Below are 25,682 nucleotides of genomic sequence, written 5' to 3' on the forward strand. Positions count from 1 at the left end.
TCCTCGAGAGCCTGACGAAGCTGATCTTCGGTATATTGAGGCATTATATATAGAAGAAGACATGTGCAAAAGATGAGCCCATTTGGACGCGAATTGAAAATGTTGTGATAAAAGGAGGTTGGGGGTGGGCATTGGGTTGTGGTGGATTTTCGCGTTTTTGTGGGTGCCAGAAACAGGGGGGTGCCAGGAAGTGGGTATGTTGACTTACTGGCGGATTATCCGTCACGAGTTTCCGGCCCCTGATTAGCAGAATCATGACTGGCATCGCATAAGAAAGATTCAAGAACAGGGTGCAGCTTGCGATGTAGGCATTAAATGCAACCTCAGGGCCTATGAAAAGTTAGTTTCTGCATCTCATGTTTATTGACGGGCAGACGAACCAAGATAGAGAAGACCAAACAGAATGTTGAAAGTGGCCTGCACGACTATTGCACGTACAGGGACGTTCAGCTTAGGGTGGAGGCGCGACAGACTTCAAAAGACCAGGTAAGTAAGATGGGCTAAAATGGTGATAGCTTCAGGCTGTACGTACTACTTCGAGAATGGAGTTCCGTTATCTCGAGCCATAGACCAGACCAAGCGACTGCCCGACGTTACGCAGCCGTTCGCGCCATTAACGAAACAGAGGGCGACTGCGACGCTTAGAACAGTGGCAGCTGCTCTGCTCTTCGTTGCTTGCAAAATCATCTCCGTCAGAGGACTCTGCGTAGGCGAGGAAAGCAAGACGTCAATGTCAACGGCGCAGAAGAGCATAACGAGGATGAAAGCAATTCCCCTGCGTGTATTGTCAGGTTAAATGTACTATTTGATGCGATGGAGTTCTACTTACGTCGTACCACCGACGATCACGGCACCGACCATGGCTTGAGGGGCATCTGTTGATGGTCTAGGCATCTCCTCGACCATGTGCGCCACAGCATCAAAACTATCACTGTGTCAGTCATGTAACGGTAGGTCTGTTTCTGGTGAGATGAACCCAATCAAGCTGAGGGCAGACTGAAGAAGTCCAAGCATCCATGCCGTCCCATCGCTCCAGCCGGTAGTATTGGAAAAATTTGTGAAGACGAATTCAGCGTCTGTCTTGGGAGAGGTTGCGAGTAGCACGATGCTGATCACGACGACGCTGAGCAAGGACCAATACACTTGAGAAGATTAGCAAGCCAATAGATCAACTTTTGTCCTTTAGAGTACTTACATGCTCCTTCATTCCATCGATTGAGGATTGGGTATGCAAAGATATTCAAGAATACTCCAATGATGGACACAGCGACGAACATCAAGTACGTGCTCCATTGTGTGATCTCGTAGGAGCCGCCAGAAGCTGCGACGGCGGCTGCAGCGAGGAATCGGGCTTCATCCAGAATTAGTGAATGTCAAGTCGTTGATGTAGGTCAATTCTCACCTCCAAAATACGCAGCGGTAGTGTTGAGCGTGAGCCAGCCAGCGATGTTGACCCATCCAACAAAGAAACTCTGGAGCTCATCAGCACTTGATTTCCAGTCAGGCTGTGAGGTGTGGGGTTTACCGTCATCTTCCTCCACTTCTTCGTCGAAAGTGCATAGGCATAGTGATATTGCCCTCCAGCCGTCGGATAGAGCGACGCAAGCTCTCCAACACTTGCACTCAATGCGATGTTGCAGATAACACAGAAGATGAAGCCGTACACAAAGGACACTGATCCACCTGAGGGCATCACTAGACCAATGGACCCAGCGAGAGAGATCCAAGTGCTTTTGAAAATCAGTATCCAGATCTGGGTACGTAACTACAAATCAAAGACTAACTTGAGAATAGCGAAAGCCATGCCAATCATGGTGATTTTAGAAAATCGCTTCTGCAGGTGGCCATCGTGGCCATCCGCTGATGATGTGGCCATGTCTTCGAGTGGTATGTGACAGCGGAGCTTCAATGGTGTGAATTGGAGGTAACCACCCGGACGTTCTTGACAGAATGCGAACCTCTCATGCCCTCTTATGGTCCTTGAAGGCTGTTTCACTTGTACATCGCAGTGTCGCACCGATGATAACAAGGCAGATGATAAGGAGAGATGCCTTTACGCTTAATAACATGCCAACAAACAGCAACGGGGTTATCCTCTCGGGTAGCTGCGAAGCTGCGAGTAATGACGGTGGTCTATCAACACGCTATCCCCAAAGTGGTAGTCTTAAGCAAAGGAAAAGACGAACCCCATGGCCGGCTGTGGATCGGAGACGCTGCTGTGGAGGTCTATCAGCCGATCACCCCGCATGCGATGATAACGGCCCCGAGCTGCGTCAATGCCGGCACCCATTTCCGCTGCGAACTGTGTACTTGGCCATCGAGGAATGTCATTGTTCCGAGAATATTTTCCCTTGATGGGTGCATTTCAGTTGATGAAGCTTCAATATAACCCCTAGAGGTAAAATACACCATCAATTGGGTAGAGCCGCTGCTCCCCGTTACTACCTTATGTTGCTCTGCTGTCCAGGCTCTAAAAGCAAGTGCTTAGAGCAACACATGGTTCACTGTCCTCGATCGTACGGCGCGGATAACGGCCACTATTCAATCCAGCCACATAGGTAGATTGAATTTGATTCATTGCTTCATTTTGTCCAAGGTTATGTTTGGATTAAAGCATCTTCTTGTACACCTTGTTGCATTCAATCTCCTGAACCCACAAGTTCCATGGTCGCATTAATGACCACTGTGTCGTCTTGTCAGAAGCCATACATTCATCTTTACTCAGGCTCTTCACGCCGCCCGTGACCCCAGTAACGCCTTGAAGCATTAAAGCAGTAGTTTGGATGCTTGCATTCTTCTGCGTATACACTGCTCGCATCACGGCGAGCTCGATGCTACTGGCAACGACTGTGAAGCCATGCCCGCGCATCAACGTCACGTTATTGCCATCGTCGAAGTGCTTCGCCAAGTGGGCACCCATATTCTCACTGCGTACAAGTAGGTCATCAACATCGCTGTTCTCCATGTGGTCTGCGGTATCAAATACCGGTAAACCATTGGCGCCCAGAAACCCGCACATGTGGCTGACGGCCCTCAGCGGAACACCCGATATCGTGTATGGGACCACGGCCTCGGAGTGGCTGTGGACCACCGCGTTAACCTGTGGGTGCCGCTTGTAAACCTCCGAGTGGATTCGCCGCTCCGCAAAGCCCGGAGGCGACTCCGGTTCGAGGGGCTCGGCATCACCAACCCTATAGGCGACAAGATCTCTGATCTCTGACACCTGAGCTGGGGCAACGTTTCGAGACATTACAAAGATGTCAGGGTCTAGAGGGTAGCGGAAAGACAGGTGACCGTAGGCATCAACCACTTGATGGAAGTGGAGAATGTGAGAGCCATCGATGAGTTTGCTGAAAAGCTTCCGAAGGTCGTCGGTGTGAGGCAGAGCAGCCATTGCAACGGGATGTATTTCTTTCCGGGCGATGGCGCAGGAATGTAAAAGGTTTCAAAGCGATATTTGATTTCCCGAAGACGGCTGGATTTGAGAAAGGCTAAGAGTGTCGCGAGTGCCGAGTGCTCATACAGAAGCAGCTGATCGACGGGCCGATGATCGGATTTCAGAAATCTGGCGGGGTACGAGCACCAACTCGATGCGGGGTCGTCGAGGGGGTAGTTTGAGAGTCTGAATGTGTGGCATTTGGCGACCTTTTCGTACATGCACGTAGGATCTTCATGTTAAAAATTGGTTTTGTGTTTGAGTATGCCGCGCCGAGTTCGAGGTAGCAGTAGATTTCCTGATAAAACCGATCTTCTCTCGCAGCAACTTTAGTCTTGGAAGGAATCCATTGGTCCTTTCGGAACGAGACCTAGTTCAACCAGAAGCCTCTCTAAACCCTCTGTCTTGAATGGTTTCTGTATCAATGCGTCGAAACCAAGACTGCGAGTTCTATCCATATCTAGCCCCATTGATATGCCAGCAGCCATAACTACAATACAACACGGCTTCAGGCCATTCTCGATTTCGAATGCGCGAATGAGTCTTGTAGCATGCAGACCATCAATGACGGGCATCGAAGGCTGCATCAAGATGCATTGATAGGTCTGGTAGCCTTTCTTGTATGCCTCGAATGCCTCCTGGCCATTACATGCGAAGTCGTACACGCAATTGTGCCCTAATCCGTCCATTTGCCTGGCGATGAATTTTCTCACAACTTGATTGTGTTCGGCTACAAGGATGTTGATTGACGTCGTGCGTGTTGCTGTAATGGGAACGCTAAGTGCCTGAGCTGGGCTTGATAGACCTGATTGCTCTGTGCTCAGCTCTTCCAGTGGACGTGTTCCATTCCCCGACAGGGATTCTGCGCACGAGAATACCATGTCGGCAAAGCAGTCATCTACTCTCTTCAGTGGTAAGCGAAGGAACGATGGCGGTCGGGTTCGGAAGTGCTGTAGTCGATGACCATAAAGCATTAAGAAATACATTCAAGAAGCAAGATGACGCTGCACAATTTTTTTTTCTCAAACACTAGATTATGTGCTGTGAGGCTTGCTGCCTGCTTGGCTTCTGACTTCCCGCTTACTCAAGGCGCAGCATTTCTAGTCTGCTTATGTGGATGCGGCCACGTTCTCAAGAGCTCTCGCATTGAGGTTTGGCACTAGGATGTAGGATTTGGGGAAAGGGAACATCTATAATACGACGCGTGTCACATATCTTTTTCACGGTAATTAGATCTATCCACTTACTACTTTACGTTGTTCTTTAGGCCCTGCGTTGACTTGGCGCCACGGATTCCCACGCAGCACTCCGTGTGGGATGTGGTTCCTACGTATAAATAACAATTATCGTGATAGATATCCAAAAGATGGCTATGGAAACCGTATGCTCACCGGTCCGTATTGCCGGGCAGTGTCAAGGCAGGGCCATCATCTTGGACGAGGCGCGCCCGACGCCGAAGCCGACGCCGTCAGGGGTACCGTGCAATTATGGGGCCGGTTTACGGGATCGGGTTGAAAATCGTGACAAGAGCCCCGAACGAGTTCTGGTACTCTGTCACCGAGAGGAGGGGACGAGGTTAGTTAGCGGCTTCGAACTCAAGTTATTCCTCACGGACTCTTCGGGGTTCGGCTGTTCCGTCTTGCCTCGTTCTCGCAACGTTCCAGAAGCTCTATCCCTGAAGCTCAGACTCGAATCGAGACGCAACTCCCAATGAGACCGCCGTAAACGCGAGGCATGTCCAAACTCTGTTCTACTTACCTTGCCATCTCGCAAGGCAGGGTGCCGGGTCTCTTCACCTCTTCTGCAGAGTACTCCCTCTCAGTTGAGAAGATTGCCCATGGCTGGGCGCCTCGGATAAATGAACTCTGCTAGAAACAAACCCCGCGGAGCCACTTCCCCGCGTCCCTCTTCTCCAACATTGGGTTTTCGCTAGGGAATGTCTGGTGCTAGTTCAATGACGCCGAGTTCTGGGGTAACGCACTCGGTGGGACTGCGTGACACCCCTAGATCCATTTTCGCTTCGCCTCGCATGAGAAAGCATCTGCCGGCTGTTCGTTTCGGGATCTGGTGAGACAAGGGAGAGAGTCAAGACTGGGGGGAGCTTGGAGCTCGGGTGCTCGGTCAAGCAGCAGCAGTGAAGCACGGCAGATCGGTAAAAACCCCAAACGCAACAACCCCAAAACTGCTTCTCCAAGGGCGTCTTTTGTGTTTTCCTATGAAGCCCGACTCCGTGACCTCGGTAAGCTGGCCACCATCTTGGTATTTGGGTTCTCCGACGCTCCCCAAGGATCCAACACCATATCTCGAGCTTCACGACAGCAAGGAATCATTATCACAACCCCAATCTATTGAAGACTGCGAATACACAACTTTTGTCGAATACATCGTCGTTTGGTCGCAAATACCTAGCCACGTCTCAGTAATCGGGTATTGGTTTCGCTGTGCCCAGCTACAGCCACTGGAGCCTGAGCGAGTACAGGACAGGCGATTCGGATAGTTTCCAAACCCAAGGCGAAAGAAATAGCAAGAATGGCACTCGGTAAGAAGACCTTATTCGCGATCCTTGCCCAAGCCCTCAGATCCAGATCAATTGGCGGGCATTGGCTACCACAAATGCCATGAATGCGCACTCACCCGATAGCAGTTACGGCCGCCGCGCTGGCTGGCAGCATGGTGTCCAGCATGTACGTAGATGCCAAGTACCACATCTCCAAGGATGTCAAGGCCCTCCGAGGTCGACGGACAGTGACCAAATTTGTCGAAAACTCGAGTAAGGACTGCCGCAGCCTACTTGACGCTCGTGAGATTAACCCAGGATACAGTCAAGAGCAGCCGTGTTTCTCCCTATTATTTCTTCGAAGAAGCGGTCCAAAAGGATCCCTACGGTGAAGCCATCTGGACACGAAGCGGGAGCGTGTCGTGGAAGACGACCTATGACAGGGCGAACCAGTATGCACAGATGTTCTTGTCGCAAGGTGTTCGGTCGGGGGACTTCGTTGCGATTCTCATGCAAAACTCGCCCGACTTTGCATTCGCCTGGGTTGGACTGCTTGCAATTGGTGCGGCGCCTGCCATGATTAACTACAATCTCGTCGGCAAAGCTCTCCTCGGCTGCATCGAGATCAGCACCGCCAAACTCGTAGTCGTCGACGGAAGCCCTGATATCGCGGCCAAGTACAACGACGTTCAAACCGAGTTGGATCTCAAGGGCATCAGAGTCGTCAACATCGGAGAAGAGAGGGAAAGGATATATCAGATGGATCCCATCCGTCCGCGAGACGAGCTTCGGAAGAATCTGACGCCTGCCGATGCAATGGCCATGTTCTATACGAGGTAAGCTCATTGGTGTCGGGGTCTGACTTCGATATCTGACAATCGCAGTGGAACTACCGGGCTACCCAAGGCTGTAATCATGCCTGCCGCTGCCGCTGGGAGCCTCGCATTATCGGTGAGCATTTGATGCGCACTCTGTCTTCCTCCGGCTTGCTGACCTGCTTAGAACGACATTGGCTTGCATCCGACAAAGAGCGGGAAGGAAAGATGCTACATTTGCATGGTAAGTGAATACGCCTATATTGTGATGAGTGAAGTTTCTAAAAGGATTGATACAGCCGTATTATCACGGGACTGGCGGTATTACTATGATATCCCAGATCTTGGTAAGAACCTCCCGCCCTCTTCAAGCGAATTCTAGCTTACACTTGTAGTCTGGTTCTACAGTCTGCATGGCACCCAAATTCAGTGTCTCAAACTTCTGGGAAGATGTTCGTGACTCCCACGCCACTTGGTTCGTCTACGTTGGCGAGACTCTCCGATACCTATTAGCCTCGCCTCCTTCGCCGCGCGACAAAGACCACAGCATCCACGCTGTTTTCGGCAACGGCTGCCGACCCGACGTATGGAAACGCTTCCAAGAGAGGTTCGGCATCGACACGGTGTGCGAGTTCTATAACAGCACCGAGGGCGCTTTGGGCCTTCGCAACCTCTCTCGAGGAGACTTCTTCGCGAATGCTCTTGGTCACCACGGACTTCTGCTCCGACTCAAGTACAGAAACATGGTGGTACCTGTTGAGATCGATGCGGAAACGGGAAATATCCAGCGAGATCCAAAAACTGGCCTGGCCCTGCGCGCTTCGTATGAAGTCGGTGGCGAGATCTTGGTCGAGCACCCTGGAGAACGAGCGTTTCCGGGCTACTTCAACAACGAGGACGCCACCAACAAGAAGTTCGTCCGCGACATTCTGAAGAAGGGTGATTGCTTCTACCGGACCGGCGACTCTTTGCGGCGCGATAGTGAAGGCAGATGGTTTTTCCTTGATCGGTAAGTGTCAGAAATATCTCACTCGGGCCGCATCTGCTCACCCACATACCCAGTTTAGGTGATACGTACCGTTGGAAAGGCGAGAACGTCTCGACCGCGGAAGTCTCAGAAGTCCTTGGTAGCTACCCAGGTGTCAACGAGGCAGTCGTCTACGGTGTCCAGCTTCCCGGACATGATGGTAAGGCTGGTGCGGCAGCCCTAGACATTGCTGCGGACCAGAAGGGGTCTTTCAACTATGCCGACTTCCTGAGGTGAGTAGACTCGACCTCAAGAGCTTGTATGCGTCAAAACTGATGGTCAACAGTTTCGCCCGATCAAAGCTCCCAAGATATGCCGTGCCGGTTTTCATCCGGCTCCTGAACGAGGGCACAGCAACGCACAACAATAAGCAGAACAAAGTGCCGCTGAAGAATGAGGGCGTGGATCCAAGTAAGATCCAAGGCGGCGATCAATTGTTGTGGATTGAGAAGCACGGGAAAGGAAGCACATATGTCCCATTCACTCAAGATGACTGGAACAACCTCGGTATGGGAAAGGCTAAGCTGTAATTGTTCTAGAGAGACACGTAGATGGAAGGTATGAAGAGGAGTCACATGAGCTACAGATTTCCATTGAAAGGCCGGCCATGTTACCTTGCTAGAGATGCCTGTAGGTCTCGGGAGCCTTACTGAAAGCGACTAAGGTACTTCATGCGACGGGCCCTGCTACCGCAAGGTCTTGATACGAATACTATACATCAAGAGCTGGACTCCAGACGCTCCGGACCGCTCGACCTGCATTCCCGCTCCGGTGCGGGAGATGGCCTGTCGCTCATCAATTACTTATCCAATGAGAAGTATGTGATGTGAAATAGTTGGATTCAAGCTTTGCGACGGCGTCTTCCAGGATGTGACGAACCCCGCACGACGCAATTACGCAGCAAGGCCTCATTGCGCGGGGGAATACCCCTGCTCGGTTCACATGGAGATCAGCAACGAAATGGGGTGGCAGGGACCGAGGCCGGCAAAAGATAAACAAGATGAGGTGAACCATGGGAACTGCTTGATTTGGGTGTCGCGTCCAGGGTCTCCAGTTGATATGAACGGCGAATTCCTTGCGGAAGCTGTTCATTCGGTCCACTATTCTTTCGACTTTGAGGTCCATGGTCCATCGTCAGCATGGCCGGCATCAAGAGAACACGCATCATATTTGCGCTGGTCATCACCGTCGTTCTGATCTTGCTGTTCAAAAAGGGCGACTCGAATCCTCAAACACCCCAATGGACACCCAACTCACCACCCGGCGGCTCGCTCATCAATGTCGACATCCCTCCAGATCGCGTCGAGGTGCCCATCATCGACAATAACCTGCAGTTCCAGCCGCCACCAGTTCAGGCGCACGTGCTTCTCGACGCGCATAAACTCCCGACAGCTGACGACTTCATCCCTCACTTCGCTGCCGTCACCAATATCAAGGGCATCTCCCAGCAAGAGGCCCGCGCATCATGTACCTGGCCAGCGGACATGTACGTCGATTTTCAATTCTCCGACTCTCTGCCATGGGTTATTGAGGACCGACCGGTGCTTGAGATCGAGCTGCGCAGACGCGAATGGCAGGACTTTGTTAAGAGCGGCATGATCCCATACGCACGCGCCAAGGATCGCTTCTCCGGAAGAGGATTGGTCATAGTCGCGGGCAACGCCGACACGGTAATGCGCGTCAAGGTGATCTTGCGTCAGCTGAAGAGGCTCCGGTCGACAATTGCCATTGAGATTCACTACTGGGACACCGAGATGGACATGGGTGTCATGGCGGATCTCAATGCTCTCTATGAGCCGATATACTACAATGATCTCTCCAAAGAGCACAACATTGTGCACATCAAGAAGGATGGGATCTTCGGGATCAACTACCAGCTGAAGACTGCCGCACTGCTCAACTCGCGTTGGGCTGAGCCTCTGCTGCTCGACTCCGACAACATTCCCATGATCGACCCATCGATTCTCTACGACTCGATGCAGTACACAGAATACCACTCCGTATTCTGGCCCGATATTGCTCGCACGCGGCCTCAGAATCCCGCTTGGGCCATCTTCAACACGCCATGCAAAATGGCCGAGCACGAGCAGGAGAGCGGGCAGCTTCTGGTAGACAAACAGCGTTTCTGGTACCACCTCCAGCTTGCATCGTGGCTCAACAATGAGCAGGGGAAATACTACAATGAGATGTTGCTGGGCGACAAAGACATGTTCCGTTTCGCGTGGCACGCTCTACGGACAATGTTTGGAAAGCCCAAAAAATGGGTCACGAGCGTCGGAACGGAGAATGATGGCTTCTACTGCGGACACTCGTTCGCGCAGCACCACCCCGACGATGGCCGTATCGCCTTTCTTCATGGAGGACTCGTCAAGACTGCTCCTCTCGAAGTCATGAGGTGGAATCGGGACGTCAAGGGCGGATATCTTCGGCATTACAAGAGAGCGCCGAGCGAAGAGAGTCCCGAGGTGAACGTCAACGTCGCCATCAAGTGGGACGGCGCTACTTACATGCCTCAGCATTCTGAGAAGTTCGTTGCGGCCCAGTGCACCGACATGTTTGATGTCCAGGCAAGAGACTTAAATGAGATACTGCCTGGGGTCGAGCAGACGTTTCGCGAAATCGGTGGATACTGGCAGCTGGATCAGGAAGATGCGACGAAGCTGGGCCAGTCTGGGTCTTTACCTGCCAGCTGAAGTCCGAGGCGTTCCGGCTTGTCAAACAGAACAAACAGAATCACGAGGAGCCACGCTTGTTTGGTCCCCCTGACGATCCTCGACGGGCCGATGGCTTCCTACCTAGCGCCAGGCGCCAGTGAGAGGAGGGGGGGCCAAAGACACCGAACAGAGGACAAAGAAGGTTTAGTGCCGTTCCTGCTGTCTTCTCGCGTTCAGAAACGTTCTTCTAACAGGAACAAACAAAAACCAACACGAGGAAGCAGGATGCCACTCGATCAGCTCGCTCAGACCGAGGTTCGAAGTAGGGCTTGAAGGCTTCGAGCTTATTTTATCAGCTTGTGTCTGACCAGTCAAAGCCGGACCGATGTCAGCAGCCCTCCTCGGACGAGGCGTGTCGGTGTCACACGGGAACGAGGGCATCTTGATTGTCAGAAAAGCTTGGCATGACAAGTCAAAAGAAGAGGCATTCACAAGGCTGAAATGAAGAAAGAAGAGGGTGTTGAGCGATTCGATCATCTTCATAGGATACAATATTGTTGCCATCAGAACCTGAGGACATTAGGGGTGTTTGCGCGTCTAATCTAGTATCGAGCAGTAACTTGCACTCCCACTTCACGTCGATGAGTGTTCGAATCGTACGCACACGACACGCGAGCAGTCTAGCAGGGAGAAAATGTAACGGAAATCCCTGTACTAAAAGATCCTCTCCTATTACGAGTTAGAAATAACATCTCAATTATTGGACGGTCCAGTTGGTTGGCGCGCCATCCGAGCGTTGAAAGTTTCTGAGACAGCATCGGACGACAAGAAACGTCCATCCACACGCAGGAAAACAAGCTCAACGGCGGTCGTATCCAGAATGTTAGGGTCTTCTGGGTCATCCCACCTGATGTTTCAGGGGAACTTAGCCGCCAAGCCGTGCTGTCGTGCGCTAGAAGCAACATTGGATTAGCGTCGGGGTTGTGCAGCATACGGGATGCAACGCTAAAGCAACTCTCTCCTTTGTGGGATTGCGACTCGCGTTATTACCCCTGAATAAGAGTACCTCTGCTGAGTCTGTTCCAACTTGGTCAGAGTCAGTTGCTGGAAGGGGAACAGTGGTCTCGCCCGTAGATCGGATCTGGAATAGCACAGATACCAAGATGGGAGCTAAGTAATGTTGTGCGTCTGAACTTACATCCTGGTTCTGGCACACATGCATCTTTCAGGGTCGGATGATGGGTGCATCGATACGAGGCACGGCGAGACTGACATTCACAGACGTGGTGTCAGTGAGGAGTTGATGTCAGTAAGTATGCAACCAAGTTGAACAGCACTTATCGACTGAACGTTTACGATGCCTGCAGTGAACCTCGTCAGTATTGCTCATACCCCCGAGTGTAGAGCAGGGGAAACAATATCTAATGTGCCTTACTCAGTGGTATCTCGACGTGGTATTAATCGGCACACAGACCTCTTTGTTTCCTCCTGGTCAACGCCTCGCTCACCGCTGTAGCAACCACCGTCTTCCCCCGGTCTGGCTGTCCAATAACAGAAGACATGATTCCTCGTTCGACTCTTCAAGGCTTCGTTGAGGCGGAGCAAAAGTACACATGGTGGCGCTCGGACTGGATCAACTCCCCTTCGGTTGACTCGGCCCAATACGAGACTATGCGCGACTGACAGCAGATGAGAAGGAGGAAAAGCAAGCCTTTGCTACAACGTCGACGGCGTCGAGACGCCCTAGAACTAGTCAACACGGTTGGAGACTACTCATCTCCACAGTCAGCATTCAAGCTGTACGATGGCTTCCTTTGCCAAGAATAGATTCGCTGAAGTGCGAGCACGGCCTTCCGGGCTTAGGAGCTATCGATGAGGATATAATGAACCCATGATGCCCAGTCTCTAGCACTTGGCTCATCAGGATACACCTCATCATCTCCTTCGTCTCTAACATATCTTCTTGATTCGGTAGAATCATCCTTTCGTTCTGCGACTTTAGCATACATACAATCTATACCACTCTCTATCAGCTTCTATTCTTCTTCCAGGTACACAACTATTTCAAGCTCACCATGCGTGTGTCAACTTTCCTTACTACCGCCCTCGCGGCTACTCCCGTCATCGCCTACCCCGGCATGAAGAACACATTCGCCGAGATCCGCTCTCGCGCCGATGTAGACGGTAACGGCGCTGACGACGGAGACTCTAACGAGCTCATTGGCGATCTCATCACCCTCGACGACTCCAAGCTCACCGCCGTCGGAAGCAGCGTCAAGAAGCTCCTTACCGGTTTCGATAACCCCGAGAGTGACGACGCCTACCCAACTGTTGGGAGATCAGGCACTCTCGCACCAAAGGGTTCAGCGGCTTGCGCTGCCGACACCTGCTGCATCTGGAAGTACATCGCCAACGATCTTCAGGGTACCTTCAGAGGCAGATCCGGCCGTTGCACCGACTTCGCCCGCGCTGCCGTCCGTCTTGGCTTCCACGATGCCGGCGGTTGGTCAAAGGGAACTGGCAACCTCGGCGGAGCTGATGGCTCTATCATCCTCGCTTCAGAGGAAATAGCACGCGGAGAGAATCATGGTCTCGAGGAGATTGTTGCCCAGACCCAGGTCTGGTTCGACCGCTATAAGCAGTTTGGAATCGGAATGGCCGATCTCATTCAGTTCTCCGCAACTGTAGCCACTGTTGTGTAAGTCATCCGGACCTTTGGTCATACAGTCTGAGCGTGAACTGATTTCGTGACAGCTGCCCCTTGGGTCCCCGCATTCGTACATACGTCGGCCGCAAGGACTCCTCCGTCCCTGCTCCCCTCAACCTTCTGCCTCCCGTCACCGGCTCTGCCGACTTCTTGATCGAGCTCTTTGAGAACAAGACTATCAAGCCCCACGGTCTCACCGCACTCATCGGCGCTCACACGACCAGCCAGCAGCGCTTCGTGGACCCCAGCCGCGCTGGCGACCCGCAGGACAGCACCCCCGGTGTCTGGGACGTCAAGTTCTATAAGGAGACTCTCGGCTCCGCTCCCGCTCGTGTCTTCAAGTTTGCCAGCGACGTCGTTCTCGCCAAGGACTCCCGCATCAGCTCCGAGTTCCAGGCTTTCGCTGGCCAGGGCGGACAGTCTCACTGGAACCAGGACTACGCTCGCGAGTACATCCGTCTCTCTCTTCTTGGTGTCTTCAACATCAACGACTTGACTGAGTGCACCAAGGCCCTGCCTCCTCGTACCGGAAGCACCTTCACCGCTCCCGACCAGGCTGTTTTGGACAAGTGGCTCGCTACCAAGGACCGCCTTAACAACATCGCCGATCAACTCAGGAACGGTGGTGATATCAATGGCATGGTTGCCTCGGTCATGAGCTGGTTGAAGGGAGTCTTCCACTTTAGGTGGTAAACCCCTTTTGGCTTCCGTCCTAATGTTCGAGTTATAGAGGCGCTCGGGTCTGTGTTTTGGTATATAAAAACCGCCGTATCCGGCAAGAGTAGATACAAACCATATAATGTCTATACCTAATTTCAACCACACTTGATCCCCTTGGCTGTGACAGTCCCAATGTGTGTCTTTATGCTCCTCATCATTTGATGCTCTGACTAGAACTAAGCCAGTCGGAAAAAGAAAGAGGGACATCGGACACTTAAAACAATGGTCACATCCTTATATATGACCAACAGAAGAGTGGGTTTTCAGCACCGTTCACCCTGAAGCGCGATTTTGCCAAGCTAGCATTACAACCACGCATTACCCGTGTGTTGTGACTACTCTCGACGTGAGTGCCCTCATCACGGCCCGCCCTGACTCCACAACCGCACAACTCGTCTCCCACCACGCTTCTTGACCAAACCTACGGTACGAATCCAGTATCGAGAACATCGTACGATGCTTCAGGATCACTAGCCCTGGTGGTCTAGCGGTATGATTCTTCCTTAGGGCTTCAACAAGACTTCCGAGTCTTCTCAGCCGGATTGGAAGAGGTCCCAGGTTCGAATCCTGGCCAGGGCCCAATATTTTGCTTCTGCAAGCTTCTTACACGTGCAAACGAGCTTTTTGGCTCTGGGTGATGTGTCACTGGAGGTGTCAAGTCCCCAAGGGCGTTTTGAAGCTGTATCTTGCAGAATCGCATCCATTTCGTCTCAGTAACTACTACTCGTGGTGCCTCTAAAATGCTTCATAGTCTTGGCAATGTGCTGACAAAAGTAAATCGCAAAACTCCGGGCTCCATATCCTCGTAAAAAGCAGAACTCATGTCTTTGGTAATGTCGCAATCACTTGGGTACGCAAACGCAACTGGACGAATTGTTTCCAGTGCATGATGATCCGCCGCGTTTCTGTAGGACTTGTGATCAGACCAGAGACTTACTCACGACTCACTGAAAGTTGAGACGCCAATAATGCTTGGTGGTTGTTACTCACCATTCCTTGCTTGCCACACACGTCATTACAAATCGCAACAGAGTCGCAACCTTCTCCAGGCGTCTGAGGCAACGCATTTGCGAAGTAGGCCAAAGCCATCAATAGGGTAGCATACGGAATCGTCTTCATGTTGGTTGCAGAAGTCTTGTACGGAATTACAATGATGACTGCTATGTGAACGACGAGTTTGAGAGGTCTTTTTTGAAGTAGATAGTCTGATTGATGATTCTGAAGTTGCGTAATGCTGAACATTGTTGGGCGTTGAGGGCAGCTATGTAATTAGGTATTTATTCAAGTGCCAGACTTGTGTACATGCAGACAAGTCGAAAGCGAACCCGGTATTCAGCTCACTCAGGCTGACCATGTCATGTCTCGAAGGCGGTTGACTCATGTTGTGCTGACGACAGGCCATCGATCGATTCGTGCCCCGGACTTTCTTGTGTCGCCTCAAAAGGTGAAACATGCTCGAAGTTCAACTCGTGTTGTAGAAAGCTTAAGATGCTCGGTGGTCCGAACTGTCGGAAATTTACCAACCCAGGAACCAGAAACCTGGTTTTTCAATCTTCGCCCTAGGCTACCTAGATATACTGGGTTCGGGAATTACTTGATCACCGAGGCCCTTTATAAGGCTGTCTTTGTTTGAAATTGTCGCCGGTCACCCGCATTAGTTGGATTTCCGTGGATTGAGACTTTACCGCGTTCGCATCCAGGAAATGCCGATGGTGCACTTCTTGAATCGTGCATGGCATTGATTACGACTTGGATGTTGCGGATGAATTGATGAGTCTGCGAGCATCCATGGAATTGGATGTCAACAAGCCCGAGCCTACAGGGACATCTTTCCCTCTTGAGACTTCCAAGTTCAGGTTCGAGGTTCCGATCGTTACCATAGCTAGGTATCATATGTGAACAACTTGAAGAGTTGGGAAAAGGAAAGATGTTCGATGGATGGCATGCAAATTAAGGTGACAGCTTGTGTAGCAATAGGGAGTCAATGACACTGGCCCATTCATTGGAAAGAGGCAATGTCTGAAGCCGTTAGCTACTCTAACAGAATTCACTTGTATGGGGCTTGAATTAATAAGATTTTCCGAAGTCTCAAGACTCTGACAGTGCTGTGGACACCGGCCATATTCTGAGCTCAGTGAAATAGTCTCAAATGGAACAGAAGGCGCTTAGTGCTCATAGAAGAGTGAGCTTATGAGGATTTGGACAACTCCCGGCTGCCTGCATGTTTGTGATCCCGGTCACGATATAAGCTGCATTTGTTTCCTTTACCTAAGGTAAGTGAGATGCTGTGCTACGAAAGTCCCATCTTAAACGCTCTGAAGACCGGCCACCAGGCTGACTTGAGCGGTTTCATTTAGGCATCGTCGCCTCACTTACACATGGGCCTGAGATCAAATTTCTCTTGGCCGTCTGCGGTATTGAGGTTTCGATTCAAAATTCATCGTTGGAAGAACTTTGGTGTTTGCGGGTGATCTGAAAGTCTTGGCACCTTCTCCATTTGTAATCGCCCTCAACAACTAGAAGCGGCGTGGTCATGCCTAGACCCGAAGAAAAATCTCTCAATCCGCGGCCGCCTCGGAACGAACCTAGATGCAGCCTTGCAACGTCCCTGGCTCCGGCGAACCGAGAAAGCGGCTCAGCAGCGAACCCCGGATTGTAGCCAGGGGTCACGACGAAAGTCCCAATATTTTCCGTTGGCAGCGTGACCACGTCTCATGTTGCAGAAATTTTGAAAGGTTTTCAATGCTGTCAAAACTCTTTGCTATGAGCTGAACAAAACGGAACTTGAGATGATGATACAGCGGTCGAGAAACCGAGATAATTTGCTTGGTGCCCAGCTTTGTCTCATTGAATCACTCGCGGAGCATCTTGTCGCTCAAAAACAAGCTCATATGCTTAAAAGGATTTAAGTTCTTTCGGATGGTTTTGGGAGGGTCGCCAGTTGCCACAAAGTGACAACCGAAGTCCGATAGTTTCAGGGGTAGTTAACTTTCCACCACTTACAAACGTTCAATCCCACAACCAAAAGAGAAGTCCGAGGAACTGGTTGCTTTGCTGAAGGGGGTAAAAGTTGACTGTTCGAACGATCAAAGCTGAACATCAAGAGCGTAGTCACCCGTGTGGACCCTCTCGATGTTGACTTGATCCGGTCGACAGAAGTTCCGGGTCATGGATTGGTCCTCGTCGAAGGGCGTGGCATTTCCTATACTTCCAAGCGTAAGGATGGGAACAGAATAAGCCTCACTCTTTGATGCCATTACTAGTAGCTAAACCCAAGTTCCCACACACGATAAGTGGGGTGTGTTGAGATGAACACGACTCCCCCAGCCGTCAGCTTTGCATACATACTCTCAATCAAGTGGGCCGTGAGGCAGGAAAGCTCCCGTTCAACACCAAAGTTCCATTCTTCGACGACTAATTATCGATTTTTCTGAGCTTCCACGTTGCAGATATCTATCACAGCGCCGATGACTGCGGGCTTTGTTCATAACCAGAGCGATATAAATAGTCGAGGCCATCTCGCTCAAAGTAAGATCAATTCTCGAATCATCAAGCCTACCACAGCTCTCTTCCCCAATCCAGCTTCACTTACCGTTATTCGCTCTCAAAATTCATTATGAAGACCTCCGCTGTCATTCTTGCCCTCGTCGCAACGGCGGCCTCTTCAGCCATCCCTAGCGAGGTGAGTGCCAGCAAGAAGCCGAATGTTTGAGGGATAATTGATATGACGTGTCTAGCCTCGCGATGTTGAAGTCAAATACGCACCTCTACCTTTCCCCATTGGTGAGGCCGGATGGGTTGGAGTCTTGGAAGAGGGCGGCCCTGTGGTTGAGGTCTGGGGATCCGACCTACTCGTAAGATGATTTCTTTTTCTTCGTGGGGCCGAACTTTCCTCTTACTTACAACATCCTTAGGATATCGAAGCAAAGGTCCAGGAAGAGCATGGAACGTCCATCTTCAACGGTACCGTCGATGTGGATGGCACTCCCGCCACCCCTGAGGTTGCCGCGGCCTTCTACAACGAAGCCCAGAATGCCAAGCGATCCCTCGAGAAGAGAGTATGTACCACGTTCTACGTCCTAAATCTTCACTTTGACTAGCAAGTACCTGACGAGATGATGCTCTAGGCCCCCAATTGTTTCGAGAAGTGGGGCAAGGTAGATGGCTTTCAGGTCAACACTGGCGTGAACAATCTCCGCGCCGTCAACGGAGGTTGCAAGGTCAGAGCCCGCCAGTGCATTCGTACTCAGTGTGTCGGTGAAGCGGCCATCGCTCTTTGTAATGACAACTACTACGACCTCGAGGTCTCATGCGGTCACGTCGCCGACCTTGCGCAGGCTATCGCTCACGACTGCATCTGGGTGGACATCTGCAGCGACCCGAAGCAGCCAGCCCATATCTGCAAGACTTGGTCTGCTGGCCAAAGCTTTGACGGCAGCCACAATGTCATTGTCGGCAACTGTGGTGCTGTCAGCTCTAGCGGTCAGCCTGTGAAGGCTTAGAGTCCTGTGAGGGCCATGATGAAACAATCCATGGGCACACTGGCAAGCTTCTTACGCCTGCAGACATCTTCTCTAGCTGCTTTATATCAATACTTGAGAAACGTAGATCACTGCGGGGGTTTTGATATGAGAAATCGAGCTGAGGTTATGAATCTCTATTCGCCTCAGCATACCTACACGTTGCCTTGAAACATAACAATGAGTCAATTAAATTTCAACATGTTTAGGCGTCTTCGGCATATTCGGTCAACGAAAGCCCGATGTACAATTCCAAGTCAAATGCCGAGACTCTTATCTGCTCGCAAGGATTCTGATAGACAATCGGATCAGCTTGGGGACGTCCAAATGTTGGCGGTGACAGACTGATTTCTTACGGTCGGCAGACAAGAGTATCATTCTGATTCGCGACCCTGGTGCCAGAAGTTCCCTTCACCCCAGATGTTGTGATAGTCTTCGGCCAACTTCGGCTGTTGTTGAAACGCTACATGAGATTTACATGTCGTACGGATAACATGTAATCGCATCGCGTCTGACCTTGCATCTGATTTGGCTGCCAGGATCTTCCTTCCGGAAATGCTGAACGCTCCCCGGGGGCTACGGGCTCCACGGGATGCCGGATTTCCGGTAGGAGAACGTGGGTCAAATGCGAATGCGAAGTTGAGCATTTGAAGAGCATGTAGAGTACATCCCAGGGCTCACTTCTGCAGGAACTTTTGTCAAGTCATGGCATCGGCAACGAGGCAGTGTAATGTTGACTCCTACTTATTGACGAGGGCCTCGGTTTTCAAACGGAGTTGGTATGGGACCCCCCGACATGATCCAAGGATCATCAATCCTGGAAATGCATGTGTGGTTTCAATTAAGAATACAACCGTAACCCGGGTGTGACAATGGAATCGCGAACTGCGGACTATTCCATCAACTGCGGAATGGTGTCAGCCCATAGATACGTATTCTGTATGAGGGATAGTAACGTATCACGTATTCTTCCTCATCATTTTCTAGTATTACCGTCTTAATTACCTCTAACGCACCCGATCGAAAAGTTCACAAAGGGATCAGCGTTGGATAAAACCGGAGACCTATGTACTGACGCCATTCCGCAGTTGACGGGATATATGTCGAGCGATGGTGAGGTTATCTTAAGAGCACAGATCCAGGTGCCGTAGATAGCTCGTCTTCACTTGGTGAATAGCTTACCCAAGTTTATACTAATGACTTACACGAAAACGCGCAATGTCTATTCTAATCTACTCTGTGACTGGAGTTACATAGCATCGTAAGTGACCCTTAAACAATGCAAGACCAACATCGATCCAATCGAAATCATCGTCCTTGGTCCCGTCTAGGCTCAGCTCGAAACGACGGAAAAGGTTTGCATAAGCTAGGTACAATTCGCACCACGCTAAGTTGATACCAAGACAACTGCGTGGTCCCTTGGAGAACGGAACAAAATAGCGGTCCAGCCTCTGTTTAGCAGCCTCGTCTGCTACAAGCCATCGCTCAGGGATGTACTGATCGGGGGTCTCGAATGCCCACGGATGTTGCATGGGGAACAAGACTCCCATGCTAACAATCGTCTAGAATTCGTGTCAATTTTCAGTTAATCACTTACTCTGTATCAGGTCAAGACTCACATTTCCGGGGACTTCTGCTCCGCCAATCCTTGCTCCGTGAGGAGGCACGAGCCTAGAGTTTTCAGAGGTAGTTGTCGGCGCCATCCGCAGTGCTTCCTTGATGACCGATGTCTGCCTTCGTGTTAGGCTTATTCAGGAATGACGGTATAACGCTTACCAAGTAGGGTAATTTCTCCAGCTGCTGCGCCGTTGGGGTAGGGCCTTTCAGATCAGGCCATACTTCCTTCAGCTCTGCCTTCAATCTCGCATACTTCTCCGGGTGCTTGCACAGATGATACGTGCCAAGCGTCATGGTTGCTCCAGTTGTGTCGGTTCCGGCGATGACAAGTGCAATTGCCTCTTCCATCAATGAGGCACGAGATGGTGGAGGTCTGGTCGGGCTATAGTTTTCTGGATCTGTGAGGGCACCGTAGATGATCGGTTTCTCATCCGGGCTGGGCTTGCCTATATTAGCCCTGATGTTGTCGATTTGTTCCGCAAACATCTAAAACCGAGAAAATTGTTACTCGGAGTCTTCACTAACGGGGGTGCTAGAATCTAAAAGGAACAGACACCACACGTACGTTTTTCATCTGCGCGAATGCCACACCGCTTTTGAAGAAGGTAAGGCCAACCCATTCCGGTACCCACAGGATGAGCTGCCGTACCAGCCAGAAGTGCTTGAACACCATGAACCAGGCGACAATACTTTCCATTGACTCCAGAATGGGGCTATGAAAATCTTCATGCTCGAAGCAAGCTGCCGATTTGCCGAAGCAGATGGACGTGATTGTCTCTAGGCCGATACACCGAAAAGCGAGACTCATGTTGACAGAGACGCCCTTCTCGTGATGCTTGACCAAGTTTGAGCAGAACTTATCGATCTAAACACCAGTTCAATGAGAGATAGGATGGAGGAGTTTGATTAGTTGTGATAGAAGGTCCTTACATTTTCTTGTATCAGTTGCTCTCGGTTATATACAGAGCTCTTGGCGAAAAATGGATGGAGAATGTCCTTGCGATTTTTGTTGTCTTGATGTTTGACAAAAGTGACAGTGGCGCCGTCGCCACCTAGAAGAGCGTACATGAACGGATCTTTGTCAAACTTGGTGCGGTAGATCCCAGAGTATGCGTCAGGATGATTGAAGTGAAGCTATATCGTTATTAGTAACCATGCGCTCAAGAGCTCGTCAAGCTTCAAGCTTCTTACCCGGTTGGGTCCAATTCTGACGATATCTCCTGGACTCAGAAGTCAGAATGATCAATTAACGCGAAGTCAGGGACAGCTCAGTACCATATTTAGCGTGGAGATCTATGCAAATATGATGCATCGATCTATTGACAATAGTCTGCTGATATGTCGACCACCAGCTGGTGGCCGCGGCTAATCTTGGTCCTGGAAACTTGGAGAGTGGGTGAAAATAGATGTTTCTAATGCATTGTGCAAGCCAAAATAAGACCCAAAGGCTGGTAGCAAAGATGATGCCAGACTTCAGGGCGTCAAGAGCGAGGTTGGTATGGTTCCAAGCCATTGTAAGATGGTGTAAGATGGGATTTGAACAGACGATTCTAACAACAAGCTCAAGAATCAAGATATGGCACTGCGGTAGCGATTAGGCGGACCAAAATCTAAGAATCCGATTATATATGAAAAGCCTCTAGTGTTAGGAAGACAAGCAGGGTCTGAACTGCTTCCTATCAAGGATGTTTCGTTGTAAATGGGCTGCGGGTCCCTCTATGATACTACTTTGGAAGCCATGTAAACAAAAGTACCTGGCAGCAGTAACCGAAGCCTTCTTATCAGCCACCCCTACGTTTCGGGTCACGTCCAAGACACTCAAATATTGCTATTCTGCAAGATCCATTCCATTTTAATATGGCCGCTGCATGGATCTTCGGCCCCTGCAAAACTCCCCGGGACGCTCTTCCGTGGTTTAGCCATGCCTTTGACAACTTCACTTCTAAGTCATGGCCCGGTTTCTCATGATTATGGGCGGTCTGGTAGCTCATGAGCTTCAGGGTATAAGAGGGTCAAAATTCAACGACTGACGGGGAAGGTTTCTCATGTAACACTACACACCAGGTCAAGAAAACGAAATAACCAAGTCCCCAAATGCCTTCATCAAAGTTGAGCGTGTCCTCCGTCAACGGTAAGCTCGCCTCTTAGTGCCGTATTACCCCATATCATCCCATTCTCATACTTTCACAGGGAACATTTGCGCCCCGGAGAATCTGCAAGATGTCTCGCAAATTGCGTACGCCTACAACTGGCTCCACGATGCTCCTTATTTGGATCTGAAGACGTCTCTACTCCCGTTGGCTGGATACGAGCGGCTCCAGCAGTGCCGTACCCCTTCGACTGACGGAGAAGACGAGCCTGCTGATGTTAATGGATTTGACATCTTCCCCGTTCGAGCTGGTCTGCCTTGGCCGACGGGATTCCCCAAGGCACGTCAAAGCCGCCACTGGGAGGCCGGCCTGAGAATCTCTTCAGAGCTGCTGGAGTTGTTCAGCACTGACTCCAGCATGTTCACTGCTGTCAAGCTTAACGGCAGATCCCTTGCCAAGATTGCTTCTCACGAACTTTTGCTACCGGAAGAGGACCGTTTTACCAAGTTTGCCACGTACCTGTTCCCTGAAGCAGACAAGGAGAGAACCCGCCTTCTCGCAGCCACCATTGTATTCATTGTCATCTTTGACGGTAAGTAAGAATGCACACCTGTTTGCCTTCCGAGGTTACTGAAATCTTCCGCAGACTCATGGGAGATGCATAGCGAGGACAAGGTACGATGTCCATCCCTGCAAGCTGATCCCTACCACCGAGTTATCACTAATCCAGGATTCTAGCTCGGCGTTGTTCGTGACGACTTTCTCCGTCGCCTTGAATCCAACGGAGAGAAAGAATGGTCCAAGTCCGAGCTGCAGTCGCTCATCGGTTACGTTGTAGATGGACTCAAGAGTCACGACAAGATCGCCGGCAACGGAGGTCAGGAGGTGATTGACCGACTGGCGGACTTTTGTCGACACGTCCCGCCCCAGTCGAACTTCGCCAGCCTAGCAGACTACTTGTCCTACCGCAACATTGATGCAGGTGTCCCGTAAGTTCGACCTTCATCAAACTCCCACGCGCGCGCTTCTCCCCGTTACAAAAGGTCCGACCCGCATCTAATCATCGAATGTTTGCAAGGTATATCTTGGCATGTGTGAAGTTCTCGCTAGAGTCCGACGTTGTGATTGAGGATCCCAAAATGACCAGGATCCTACGTCTGGTTAGCGACCACGTGTCGCTGGTCAATGACCTGGCCTCTTTCGACAAGGAGCTCAAGGCCCTTGAAGATGGCAAGGTCTGCTACATGATCAACGCGGTCGACGTCGTGCGTCGTCTTCTGGGATTGGATTCCTATTCTGCCGCCAAGGCCGTCACTTACAGCGTCCAGCTGGAAGTGGAGGCTCAGATGGAGGAGGAGCTGAAGAGGCTTGCCAAAGAAAGAATCTTGTCCCCCAAGGAGGAACAGTTCGTTTCCGCCGCCCTGACCATGACGGCGGGGAACCTGTTTTACTCGGTTGTGACTTCTAGATATGGTGGAGAGGCTGCCAAGATCGATGTTTAACGATTGACATGCTCCCTAAGGCGCTTGTGGAGCGCGTCCGAGTCGGGGAGTTACATCGGTCCAAATATAGGCTTTTGAGATATATATACAATGCAACGGCTCTACGTGGGATATGCAGGGTCATCAGTACTACAGCATCAAAAGTGCCTTCCCAAGGATCTATCCTATCTCCCCCTAGCACGCGTGACTGTGAAACTACACAGCTCTGAAGGACTACGGAATAGTCCGCTACCGATACTCTGAGTACCGAGCAAATCATGGAGTCTCTATATCATGATGTCTCAATTCATCCATAGTCGACAACCAACAACAATTTGGCAGCGCTTCACGAATACGAAAACAGCGTAATGTCATTTCCAAGCCTGCTCCAGGTACTTTCGAGCCACTTGTTCGCAGCCTGCCTGGCCATCTTTGTCCTTCGCGCTCTCTATCGCCGTTATGTTCCTAGCCTCAGAGATATCCCTGCAGTCAACTTCTTAGCAACGGTGAGCCGCTGGAACAAGGTCCTCCAAGTGCTGTCAACTCGTGCTGAGAGGAACTTGCTAGAAGCGCATAGGAAGCTCGGTCAGTCTATAGATCAACTTGAAAGTGCTATCATCGTTGAAGCTGAAAGATCTAGGCCCCATTGTCCGCATCGCCTATAACGAAGTCTCCATCGCAGACCCGGAAGCTATCCCCACCATCTTTGATAATGAACAAAGATTCGTCAAGGTGCGCCCGCATCCTTCAAAGACATTGTGTAGTTGAAATACCACTAACACGAAAAAGACAGACTGGTACTACATGTTTGGTTTCCCAACACCAGATGACGCAAACCTCTTCTCCGTCATCAATCCAGTCGAACACAAGCGGATGAAGCGCAATGTCGCACCCGCATTCTCAATGTCTGCCCTTATGGCCTTAGAAGAGTTTGTTGACTCAACCGTGACGCTCTTCATCCAGTGCATGGATGAGCTTGCCATAGCCCCTTCATCTCCGCCATCGCAGCGCAAGGACCCGATCAACATGGTGGAATGGTTCCAGTGGTACGCCTTTGACGTGGTTGGGGAGCTGAGCTTCTCGCGCCGCCTCGGGTTTCTCGACACCAAGTCTGACGTGGGTAACATGACGAAGGTGCTTGATAGCTTCATCCAGTACGCATCCACGGTAGCCATGATGCCAGAGCTGCACAAGTTTCTCTTCGGAAACCCGCTGGTAGCCGCCTTCCTTAGTCCTCCGGCGCTGGTCATCTCGGATGTCACCAAGCAGGAGATGGACAGGCGTGAAGCGGACCCGGATGCAGTGCACTCCGACATCATGGACAAGATCATCCAGTCTCAGAAGAAGATCGGGCCTCATGAATTCCCGCATAGCGAAATCTTCCAGCATGCCGTGGTCAACTTATCCGGGGGCTCAGACACCACCGGAATTGCCATGGACTCCTTCATCTACCACCTCCTCAAGAACCCGAAGGCCTACAAGAAGCTACAGGCCGAAATCGACGAGGCCGCGTTGAAAGGGAAACTTTCGGACCCGCCAAGGTACAGCGAGACAAACCACCAGGCCATGCCGTACCTCGCGGCCTGCATCAAAGAGGCCCTTCGCATTCACCCGCCCGTCACCACCACCCTCCCTCGCCATGTACCGCGAGGCGGAGCTTACATCTGCGGCCGCTTCTTCCCGGGCGGTACCAGAGTGAGCGTCTCGCCTTTCGTCGTTGCAAGAGATAAGAAGCTCTTTGGGGAAGACTCGGATGCGTTTCGGCCGGAGCGTTGGCTCGAGTGTTCGCCCGAAAAAGCCTTTGACATGGAGAATGGCAGTTTGCATGTAAGTCGCCCCGCGTCAAGTCATTGCTTCTTGAGATCGATGCTGACTACGACGAAGTTCTCTCATGGCGCGCGCATATGTCTAGGACGCCATATCGCCGTCATGGAAATTTGCAAAGTCATGGCTGCGCTGCTAAGACGGTTCCGCCTGGAGCTCGCTGCCCCGGACGAGGAATGGGATGTGCGCACTTACAATTTGCCAAAGCCAAAGTCACTCAATGTCTATATAATTCGTAGAGAGTGACTGCAAATTGAACATGAATTGAATCCGAAGATCATATCACTTTGAAAC

General features: G+C 51.1%; 11 protein-coding genes across 11 annotated transcripts; 7 read left to right on the forward strand and 4 right to left on the reverse strand.

Annotated features, from left to right (window-relative positions):
- Nucleotides 1-360: 360 nt before the first annotated feature.
- On the reverse strand, nt 361-1,876 carry CTAM01_10045 (amino acid permease; the record flags this gene model as incomplete). The annotated part of the gene is made up of 8 exons (XM_060526061.1): nt 361-472; nt 533-775; nt 830-925; nt 977-1,142; nt 1,196-1,351; nt 1,403-1,472; nt 1,526-1,730; nt 1,785-1,876. 8 exons carry the CDS (start codon nt 1,874-1,876, stop codon nt 361-363), a joined length of 1,140 nt encoding a protein of 379 aa, XP_060379196.1.
- Nucleotides 1,877-2,608: 732 nt separating this feature from the next.
- Nucleotides 2,609-3,394, reverse strand: CTAM01_10046 (class II Aldolase and Adducin domain-containing protein; the record flags this gene model as incomplete). The annotated part of the gene is made up of 1 exon (XM_060526062.1): nt 2,609-3,394. The coding sequence occupies one exon, from the start codon at nt 3,392-3,394 to the stop codon at nt 2,609-2,611; it is 786 nt and encodes a 261-aa protein (XP_060379197.1).
- A 371-nt stretch (nt 3,395-3,765) lies between these two features.
- Nucleotides 3,766-4,410, reverse strand: CTAM01_10047 (response regulator receiver protein; the record flags this gene model as incomplete). The annotated part of the gene is made up of 1 exon (XM_060526063.1): nt 3,766-4,410. One exon carries the CDS (start codon nt 4,408-4,410, stop codon nt 3,766-3,768), a length of 645 nt encoding a protein of 214 aa, XP_060379198.1.
- Nucleotides 4,411-4,802: 392 nt separating this feature from the next.
- CTAM01_10048 (uncharacterized protein) lies at nt 4,803-5,150 on the forward strand (the record flags this gene model as incomplete). Its single annotated transcript, XM_060526064.1, has 1 exon — nt 4,803-5,150. One exon carries the CDS (start codon nt 4,803-4,805, stop codon nt 5,148-5,150), a length of 348 nt encoding a protein of 115 aa, XP_060379199.1.
- Nucleotides 5,151-6,058: 908 nt separating this feature from the next.
- On the forward strand, nt 6,059-8,305 carry CTAM01_10049 (AMP-binding enzyme; the record flags this gene model as incomplete). Its single annotated transcript, XM_060526065.1, has 8 exons — nt 6,059-6,206; nt 6,259-6,769; nt 6,818-6,884; nt 6,936-6,992; nt 7,048-7,095; nt 7,144-7,757; nt 7,811-8,008; nt 8,062-8,305. 8 exons carry the CDS (start codon nt 6,059-6,061, stop codon nt 8,303-8,305), a joined length of 1,887 nt encoding a protein of 628 aa, XP_060379200.1.
- A 609-nt stretch (nt 8,306-8,914) lies between these two features.
- Nucleotides 8,915-10,468, forward strand: CTAM01_10050 (glycosyltransferase family 71; the record flags this gene model as incomplete). The annotated part of the gene is made up of 1 exon (XM_060526066.1): nt 8,915-10,468. The coding sequence occupies one exon, from the start codon at nt 8,915-8,917 to the stop codon at nt 10,466-10,468; it is 1,554 nt and encodes a 517-aa protein (XP_060379201.1).
- A 1,521-nt stretch (nt 10,469-11,989) lies between these two features.
- Nucleotides 11,990-13,829, forward strand: CTAM01_10051 (peroxidase; the record flags this gene model as incomplete). Its single annotated transcript, XM_060526067.1, has 4 exons — nt 11,990-12,076; nt 12,215-12,228; nt 12,405-13,127; nt 13,184-13,829. The coding sequence occupies 4 exons, from the start codon at nt 11,990-11,992 to the stop codon at nt 13,827-13,829; spliced, it is 1,470 nt and encodes a 489-aa protein (XP_060379202.1).
- A 3,643-nt stretch (nt 13,830-17,472) lies between these two features.
- CTAM01_10052 (uncharacterized protein) lies at nt 17,473-18,358 on the forward strand (the record flags this gene model as incomplete). Its single annotated transcript, XM_060526068.1, has 4 exons — nt 17,473-17,538; nt 17,594-17,710; nt 17,771-17,914; nt 17,984-18,358. The coding sequence occupies 4 exons, from the start codon at nt 17,473-17,475 to the stop codon at nt 18,356-18,358; spliced, it is 702 nt and encodes a 233-aa protein (XP_060379203.1).
- Nucleotides 18,359-19,608: 1,250 nt separating this feature from the next.
- CTAM01_10053 (uncharacterized protein) lies at nt 19,609-21,506 on the reverse strand (the record flags this gene model as incomplete). Its single annotated transcript, XM_060526069.1, has 7 exons — nt 19,609-19,938; nt 19,996-20,106; nt 20,153-20,479; nt 20,559-20,858; nt 20,924-21,127; nt 21,185-21,213; nt 21,269-21,506. 7 exons carry the CDS (start codon nt 21,504-21,506, stop codon nt 19,609-19,611), a joined length of 1,539 nt encoding a protein of 512 aa, XP_060379204.1.
- A 581-nt stretch (nt 21,507-22,087) lies between these two features.
- Nucleotides 22,088-23,585, forward strand: CTAM01_10054 (uncharacterized protein; the record flags this gene model as incomplete). The annotated part of the gene is made up of 5 exons (XM_060526070.1): nt 22,088-22,124; nt 22,184-22,675; nt 22,730-22,758; nt 22,822-23,072; nt 23,162-23,585. The coding sequence occupies 5 exons, from the start codon at nt 22,088-22,090 to the stop codon at nt 23,583-23,585; spliced, it is 1,233 nt and encodes a 410-aa protein (XP_060379205.1).
- A 347-nt stretch (nt 23,586-23,932) lies between these two features.
- Nucleotides 23,933-25,634, forward strand: CTAM01_10055 (uncharacterized protein; the record flags this gene model as incomplete). The annotated part of the gene is made up of 4 exons (XM_060526071.1): nt 23,933-24,149; nt 24,205-24,296; nt 24,354-25,391; nt 25,449-25,634. 4 exons carry the CDS (start codon nt 23,933-23,935, stop codon nt 25,632-25,634), a joined length of 1,533 nt encoding a protein of 510 aa, XP_060379206.1.
- Between the last annotated feature and the right edge of the window lie 48 nt (nt 25,635-25,682).

The sequence above is a fragment of the Colletotrichum tamarilloi genome, assembly GCF_030869305.1.
Source record: "Colletotrichum tamarilloi strain Tom-12 chromosome Unknown Scaffold_44.1, whole genome shotgun sequence".
NCBI classification, from domain to species: Eukaryota; Fungi; Ascomycota; class Sordariomycetes; order Glomerellales; family Glomerellaceae; genus Colletotrichum; species Colletotrichum tamarilloi.